We start from the raw sequence: 9,357 nt of genomic DNA, 5'->3' as shown, positions 1-9,357 counted from the left end.
CTGAGTCGAGAACTTTATTGACACAATGTTGGATCACGTTGGAGCAGCTTCTGGATTTTAAGACTTAAAAACAAAGTTAAAAAACGTCTTGTTACGTGAGACGCCGTGACCAGCTGCATTGTGGGTAATTAAGGCAACAAAGGAATCGTCGACAGGGTCTAACGTTAGTGGATTATCGTCGCAGGAGTTAAGTTAAATAAATACGTGGAAGACGTCGTACCGCGGCGTGATTTGGCGAAGAAGCTACAGTGAAGAAGACCAGGATCTTCATCTAGTGCAGGAAGCTGGTCTGGTTCTGGAAGCGGTCCAGCTGGAGTCGACCTCGCAACCTCTGGACGTCCAGAGCCTGGAAGTGATCGTCGCGGTCGTCCTGGACGATCATCTGCTGAAGCTCTCGGATCTCACGCTCCATCCTGGACCGAAGCTCTCGCTCCATCTTCATCAGAGCCTGAAACCAGCAGCAGAACCTTCAGGACTTTGATGATAGAGATGAAGATGACGATGAAGATAAGGATGATGATGGTGATGAAGATGATGATGATGAAGGTGATGATGATGATGATGAAGGTGATGAAGATGAATGTGATGATGAAGATAAGGATGATGATGATGAAGGTGATGATGATGAAGATGAAGTTGATGATGATGAAGGTGATGAAGATGATGAAGAAGATGAAGAAGATGAAGATGAAGGTGATGATGAAGATGATGAAGGTGATGAAGATGAAGGTGATGATGAAGATGAAGGTGATGATGAAGGTGATGGTGATGATGATGATGAAGAAGATGATGAAGGTGATGATGATGATGAAGATGAAGGTGATGATGATGAAGATGAAGTTGATGATGAAGATGATGAAGAAGATGAAGATGATGAAGGTGATGATGAAGATGATGAAGGTGATGATGATGAAGATGATGATGAAGATGAAGAAGATGAAGGTGATGATGAAGGTGATGATGATGATGAAGAAGATGATGAAGGTGATGATGATGATGAAGGTGATGATGATGATGATGAAGATGATGAAGGTGATGATGATGAAGATGATGATGAAGATGAAGAAGATGAAGGTGATGATGAAGGTGATGATGATGATGAAGAAGATGATGAAGGTGATGATGATGATGAAGGTGATGATGATGATGATGAAGGTGATGATGAAGATGAAGAAGATGAAGGTGATGATGATGATGAAGGTGATGATGAAGATGATGATGAAGTTGATGATGATGAAGGTGAAGATGATGATGAAGGTGATGATGATGAAGAAGATGAAGTTGATGATGATGAAGATGATGATGAAGGTGATGATGAAGATGAAGTTGATGATGATGATGAAGGTGAAGATGAAGATGAAGGTGATGATGAAGATGAAGAAGATGATGATGATGAAGATGATGAAGGTGATGATGAAGATGAAGAAGATGAAGATGAAGAAGATGAAGGTGAAGATGATGAAGATGACAAACCTTCTCTTGAGCACGTTTCTGAACCTGGTTCTCCTGTCGCTCCTGCTGAACCTTCTCAGCCAGCATAGAAAACTACAAACAAGATCAGTTTATATACATGTGTGTTTATATATATGTATATATATATACATGAATATATCCAAGTGTGTGTTCATGTATATGTATATATCTAAATATAGAGTATATATCCAAGTGTGTGTTCATGTATATGTATATATCTAAATATAGAGTATATATCCAAGTGTGTGTTCATGTATATGTATATATCTAAATATAGAGTATATATCCAAGTGTGTGTTCATGTATATGTATATATCTAAATATGGAGTATATATCCAAGTGTGTGTAGTACCTGGTCCTTGTAGTAATTCTCCAGAGACATGAACTTCTCTCTCTGTCGTCGCTGCTGCTCCTGCTGTTCTTCTCGCAGCTGAAGCCTCTGATCATTGAGACGCATCTTCTGCATCTGGAGACCTTCTTCAAACATCTGCTGGAACATCTGCACACATGAACACATGAACACACACATGAACACACACATGAACACATGAACACACACATGAACACACACATGAACACACACATGAACACATACATGAACACACACATGAACACATGAACACATGAACACACACATGAACACATGAACACATGAATGAACACATGAACTCATGAACACATGAACACACACATGAACACATGAACACATGAATGAACACATGAACACACACATGAACACATGAACACACACATGAACACATGAACACACACATGAACACATGAACACACACATGAACTCATGAACACATGAACACACACATGAACACATGAACACACACATGAACACATGAACACACACATGAACACACACATGAACACATGAACACACACATGAACACATGAACACACACATGAACACATGAACACATGAATTAACACATGAACACATGAACACATGAACACACACATGAACACACACATGAACACATGAACACATGAACACATGAATGAACACATGAACACATGAATGAACACATGAACACACACATGAACACATGAACACATGAACACACACATGAACACATGAACACACACATGAACACATGAACACACACATGAACACATGAACACATGAACACACACATGAACACATGAACACATGAACACACACATGAACACATGAACACACACATGAACACACACATGAACACATGAACACATGAACACACACATGAACACATGAACACACATGAACACATGAACACATGAACACACACATGAACACATGAACACACACATGAACACATGAACACACACATGAAAACACACATGAACACACACATGAACACACACATGAACACACACATGAACACATGAACACACACATGAACACACACATGAACACACACATGAACACACACATGAACACATGAACACACACATGAACACACACATGAACACACACATGAACACATGAAAACACACATGAACACACACATGAACACACACATGAACACATGAACACACACATGGACACACACATGAACACACACATGAACACACACATGGACACATGAACACACACATGAACACACACATGAACACACACATGAACACACACATGAACACACACATGAACACATGAACACACACATGAACACATGAACACACACATGAACACATGAACACACACATGAACACATGAACACACACATGAACACACACATGAACACATGAACACATGAACACACACATGAACACATGAACACACACATGAACACACACATGAACACATGAACACACACATGAACACACACATGAACACATGAACACACACATGAACACATACATGAACACACATGAACACACATGAACACACACATGAACACATGAACACATGAACACACACATGAACACATGAACACATGAACACACACATGAACACACACATGAACACACACATGGACACATGAACACACACATGAACACACACATGAACACACACATGAACACACACATGAACACACACATGAACACACACATGAACACATGAACACACACATGAACACATGAACACACACATGAACACATGAACACACACATGAACACATGAACACACACATGAACACACACATGAACACATGAACACATGAACACACACATGAACACACACATGAACACACACACACATGAACACACACACACATGAACACACACACACACAAACACAAACACACACACACGCACAAGATCTTCTTCTTCACTCAAACATGATCTTCTCTCACTCTCTCCTCGTGGGTCCTGGTCTTCATCAGACGAGCTCGGTGCTGGACATGGAAGTCCTGGTGGTACTTCTTGGCTCGAGCCACCTGCTGCCTCTGGTCCCTCAGCCTGCTCTGGACCAGCTTCTGCTGCTGCACCTGGTCCTGGACGTCCCTCTGAAGGACCAACAGAACCTGCTCAGGATGGAGTCTCAGGTGAAGGTTCCTCACCCTCCACTCACCAGGTGAGCTCGGTGCACCTGCTGCTTCTGGACCAGCGCCTGCAGCAGCTCGTGCTTCCTCTGGGCCTCCTGCAGCTGTGGAGACGGGGTCAAGGTCACGTGACCACGGCTTTGATTGACAGCTCGTACCTCGCCGGAGACCCTGTGGCGCCGGCGAGGAGACGCCGCCGCCGTGAGTCGCTCCAGGTGCTGCGTCTGCTTCTGCCACATGTGACCCAGAGCCTGGGAGGAGATGTGGAGGTGAGGGAGCTCCTCCAGGAGCAGAGGGAGGACCTCCTTCTTCTTCTTCTTCTCTGCAAAACCAAGTGATGATCACTCTCTGCCGCCCTCTGGAGGACGAGCCGTGAACTACCTGTCGGCGGCGTCTTGTGTCTGGTCTTAGCTGCTGAAGATCTGCTGCCTCGAGACACGTCCTTCAAGATGGCCTCCCTGTACTCGCGCTCCTGCACGGACGCGCGTTATTACATGTTATTACATGTTATTACATGTTATTACATGTTATTACACGGTATTACACGTTATTACACGTTAATACACATCATCAGGTGTTCTACGACGCTCTTCACTCACGGCCTCCTGAGCTCGCAGACGAACGAGGTCCAGCTCCTCACACTCGTATCTCCTCAGCTCGTCCTCGTAGATCTGCTGCAGCAGAGCCTGAAGGACACGTTCAAATGACTCACTTACATACATTTGAGTAATATGTAGCATTATATATAATATAGTATATTTTATTATACAAAAAAATAACAAAAGTTCAATCACAATATTCAACTTTTCAAACGTTTGATTTTTAAACCACTTTAGTCGAATCATTTGATTCAATCGTTTCTATTTTTAAATGTTGAAATTTTCCTTGTTTTTTTGGTGATAATGTTTTTTGTGACTCAACGTATTTATATTGAATTTAAAAGAATATTTAATAATTCATTATGAATTAGAAATATTGACAAATGTAACATCGAAATATCTAAATATTTCACTCAGTCTGGCATCGATTTCCCGTGAAACTGAGCGACATCAGAGAGGAGCCGCCGGCGCGTCGTGATATGCATGTGTCTGTAGGTGTGTGTGTGTGTGTGACTGTGGGTGTGTGTGCGACTGTGTGTCTGTGGGTGTGTGTGCGACTGTGTGTCTGTGGGTGTGTGTGCGACTGTGTGTCTGTGGGTGTGTGTGCGACTGTGTGTCTGTGGGTGTGTGTGCGACTGTTGGTGTGCGTGTGTGTGCGTGTGCGACTGTGTGTCTGTGGGTGTGTGTGCGACTGTTGGTGTGCGTGTGCGTGCGTGCGTGCGTGCGAGTGCGCGTGCGTGTGCGTGCGTGCGCGTGCGCGTGCGTGCGTGCGTGTGTGTGCGTGTGTGTGTGTGCGTGTGTGTGTGTGTGTGCGTGTGCGTGCGTGTGCGACTGTGTGTGCGTGCGACTGTGTGTCTGTGCGTGTGTGCGTATGTGTGCGTGTGCGTGCGTGCGTGCGTGCGTGCGTGCGTGTGTGTGTGTGTGTGTGTCATTAACAGAACACTTACTCTTCTATGTTTCCTGGCAGATGTTCCGAGTCGTTCTCTCGTACGATCAGGTGTGAAGAGACTCTGAGCTTCTGTCTCGTCGTCTGGTTGAGGAACCTCTGAGGAGCAGAGACTGACGGTCAGTTGGTTTGATGGAGAAGAAGAAGAAGAACATCTGACCTGGAGCTGTTGATGGTCGTCTGGAGGGGTCGTCATCTCTGACCTCGCTGACCTCTCTGACCTCTCTGACCTCTCTGACCTCGCCGCTTTCATCCAGAACTCTCTTCAGCATCTGAACACAGGTCGAAGGTCAATGTTTGTCAGGGTCGAGCGAGGGTCCAACAGAACCGTCACCTGATCCAGAGCCTCGATGCGATTGGACAGTTTGTCAGAGATCCACAGCAGCTCCTTCTCCGCCTTCTTGTTCTTCTCCCGGCGCCGGGTCAGCGAGTCCGTGACCTTCGACCCGCCGTCCGTCCTCGGGTCCTCTCTCCCGCGCCTGCGACCCGTGACCTCCTCGCGACCTTCGCCCGTGCGCGGCGGCGGCGACGGGGTCGAGGTCGACGCGTCCTCCTGCAGCTCCAGGAACAGAACGTCCGGTTGGGTTCGGAACAGAACCCGGTTCGGACCTGAACGGGTCGACTGAGGAGAGAAGAGACCAGATACTGTTTAGAAAGTACGAGTTATAGTAAGTATTTAAAAGATCTTCTGGTCTCTTGTGTGTTTATATATATATATACACACGTGTGTGTTCATGTGTACATTTATCAATGTGTGTGTTTATATACACCTGTGTGTTTATTTTTATATATATATATATATATATATATATATATATATATATATATATATATATATGTGTATTCATGTAGATGTATATATAAATATGTGTATTCATGTATATATATATAAAAGTGTGTGTTTTTTTAAATTTTGATATGCATTTTATTTATACACATATATACATATATAGATACACGTTTGTATAAATTCATGTATATATATATATAATATATGTCTTGGTTCAAGACATATATTATATATGTTTATATATATATAATATATATATATAAACACATATAATATAATATATATATAATATATGTCTTGGTTCAAGACATATATTATATATATATTATATATGTTTATATATATATAATATATATATAATATATGTCTTGGTTGGAGACACTGAGGAACAGTATCTCCTCCAGACGTTCTTCTGACCTCCAGCTTCTCTCCGTCCGTCTTCACTGCTCGACGACTTGACCTTTCACTGTGACCTGAGAGAGAAACATTGTCACGGAAGGTCAAGCAGGTCAACGACCCTGGGAAGCCCCATAATGCACTGCAACGGTCAACATTTAAAAGCTAAAAACGCAGTATAATCGATGAATCAGGATCAACACGAGACGTCGTAACGATGTTTGTCAAACAAGTTTGTGTCAATAACTTTGAACTTTGAACTCTGAGGAGAAACAGGTTCTTTAAGATAAACATTTAAATCTCGAGGAAACATGTTTTAAATCTTCTTTCTCTGACACACACGTCCTCGGGTTAAAGGTCACAACATCTAGGAACAGACGAAGGTCATCGGAGTCATGGGAATATTTGACACTTTAAATGTTGAAACACTCACCGACACACACCGACACACACCGACACACACAGACACACACAGACACACACCGACACACACCGACACACACCGACACACACCGACACTCACCGACACTCACCGACACACACCGACACACACCGACACACACCGACACACACCGACACACACCGACACACACCGACACACACCGACACACACCGACACACACACCGACACACACACCGACACACACCGACACACACCGACACACACCGACACACACCGACACACACACCGACACACACACCGACACACACCGACACACACCGACACACACCGACACACACCGACACACACCGACACACACAGACACACACAGACACACACTGACACACACCGACACACACCGACACACACACCGACACACACACCGACACACACACCGACACACACACCGACACACACACCGACACACTAACTCACTCACACACTGACACTCACTAACTCACTGACTCACCAGGCGACTCACACTCGTGAGGAGAAGACGATCCGTTCCTGGACCTGCAGGTCTGTGTGATTGACAGGTGTGATTGACAGGTATCAGAGACTCATCCTCAGGTGTTGAATCCTTGACTTACGTTGACCTCTGAACTGGAGACTCGCTCCTGCTGGCTGTGATTGGCTGTGGCCGCGGGTTGATTGACAGGAGGTCTGGGAGGAGCGTCGCACTGGACCGGAGGCTGCAGGACGACGGCCGTGTGTGTCGGAGAAGATGAGTCAAGGTCGACGGGTCGAGCTGAAGGGCAGGAGTCAGGAGTGACCGGAGAACCTGAGAGAACATATGTTTTAAATGAGTCGACTTTCAATCTACTTCCTGTGCACCTTCTACTTCCTGTGCACCTTCTACTTCCTGTGCACCTTCTACTTCCTGTGCACCTTCTACTTCCTGTGCACCTTCTACTTCTTGTGCACCTTCTACTTCCTGTGCACCTTCTACTTCCTGTGCACCTTCTACTTCCTGTGCACCTTCTACTTCCTGTGCACCTTCTACTTCTTGTGCACCTTCTACTTCCTGTGCACCTTCTACTTCCTGTGCACCTTCTACTTCCTGTGCACCTTCTACTTCCTGTGCACCTTCTACTTCCTGTGCACCTTCTACTTCCTGTGCACCTTCTACTTCTTGTGCACCTTCTACTTCTTGTGCGCCTTCTACTTCCTCTCGCATTCCACTTCTTGTGCACCTTCTACTTCCTCTCACCTTCCACTTCTTGTGCACCTTCTACTTCTTGTGCACCTTCTACTTCTTGTGCACCTTCTACTTCCTCTCACCTTCCACTTCTTGTGCACCTTCTACTTCTTGTGCACCTTCTACTTCTTGTGCACCTTCTACTTCCTCTCGCCTTCCACTTCTTGTGCACCTTCTACTTCCTCTCACCTTCTACTTCTTGTGCACCTTCTACTTCCTCTCACCTTCTACTTCTTGTGCGCCTTCTACTTCCTCTCGCATTCCACTTCTTGTGCACCTTCTACTTCCTCTCACCTTCTACTTCTTGTGCACCTTCTACTTCTTGTGCACCTTCTACTTCTTGTGCACCTTCTACTTCCTCTCACCTTCTACTTCTTGTGCACCTTCTACTTCTTGTGCACCTTCTACTTCCTCTCGCCTTCCACTTATTGTGCACCTTCTACTTCCTCTCACCTTCTACTTCTTGTGCACCTTCTACTTCTTGTGCGCCTTCTACTTCCTCTCGCATTCCACTTCTTGTGCACCTTCTACTTCCTCTCACCTTCTACTTCTTGTGCACCTTCTACTTCTTGTGCACCTTCTACTTCCTCTCACCTTCTACTTCTTGTGCACCTTCTACTTCTTGTGCACCTTCTACTTCCTCTCGCATTCCACTTCTTGTGCACCTTCTACTTCCTCTCACCTTCTACTTCTTGTGCACCTTCTACTTCTTGTGCGCCTTCTACTTCCTCTCGCATTCCACTTCTTGTGCACCTTCTACTTCTTGTGCACCTTCTACTTCTTGTGCGCCTTCTACTTCCTCTCGCATTCCACTTCTTGTGCACCTTCTACTTCTTGTGCACCTTCTACTTCCTCTCGCCTTCCACTTCTTGTGCACCTTCTACTTCCTCTCACCTTCTACTTCTTGTGCACCTTCTACTTCTTGTGCACCTTCTACTTCTTGTGCGCCTTCTACTTCCTCTCGCATTCCACTTCTTGTGCACCTTCTACTTCCTCTCGCATTCCACTTCTTGTGCACCTTCTACTTCCTCTCACCTTC

At 44.9% G+C, this 9,357-nt stretch overlaps 1 protein-coding gene across 3 annotated transcripts in view; it reads right to left on the bottom strand.

Moving 5' to 3' along the window:
• The window catches only part of LOC148087343 (centrosomal protein of 95 kDa-like), a 15,748-nt gene continuing 6,391 nt past the window's right edge, over positions 1-9,357 (bottom strand). For 2 of the 3 annotated variants that reach the window (XM_087787365.1, XM_087787381.1), the window contains exons 7-20: positions 7,711-7,901; positions 7,590-7,641; positions 6,700-6,755; positions 5,827-6,114; positions 5,653-5,764; positions 5,494-5,591; positions 4,547-4,633; positions 4,329-4,419; positions 4,106-4,269; positions 3,977-4,051; positions 3,759-3,911; positions 1,826-1,972; positions 1,474-1,545; positions 1-448 (exon numbers count right to left, since the gene is read on the bottom strand). In XM_087787365.1, the coding sequence (XP_087643491.1) occupies positions 272-448; positions 1,474-1,545; positions 1,826-1,972; positions 3,759-3,911; positions 3,977-4,051; positions 4,106-4,269; positions 4,329-4,419; positions 4,547-4,633; positions 5,494-5,591; positions 5,653-5,764; positions 5,827-6,114; positions 6,700-6,755; positions 7,590-7,641; positions 7,711-7,901 (1,763 nt within the window). In that variant the 3' untranslated portion in view covers positions 1-271. The remainder of the gene's footprint in view (positions 449-1,473; positions 1,546-1,825; positions 1,973-3,758; positions 3,912-3,976; positions 4,052-4,105; positions 4,270-4,328; positions 4,420-4,546; positions 4,634-5,493; positions 5,592-5,652; positions 5,765-5,826; positions 6,115-6,699; positions 6,756-7,589; positions 7,642-7,710; positions 7,902-9,357) is intronic. The other variant, XM_087787373.1, reaches the window with a different exon arrangement.

This window comes from Callionymus lyra, chromosome 1 (genome assembly GCF_982586985.1).
Source record: "Callionymus lyra chromosome 1, fCalLyr1.hap1.1, whole genome shotgun sequence".
Taxonomy (NCBI): domain Eukaryota; kingdom Metazoa; phylum Chordata; class Actinopteri; order Syngnathiformes; family Callionymidae; genus Callionymus; species Callionymus lyra.
This window is presented reverse-complemented; position numbering and strand designations above follow the sequence as displayed.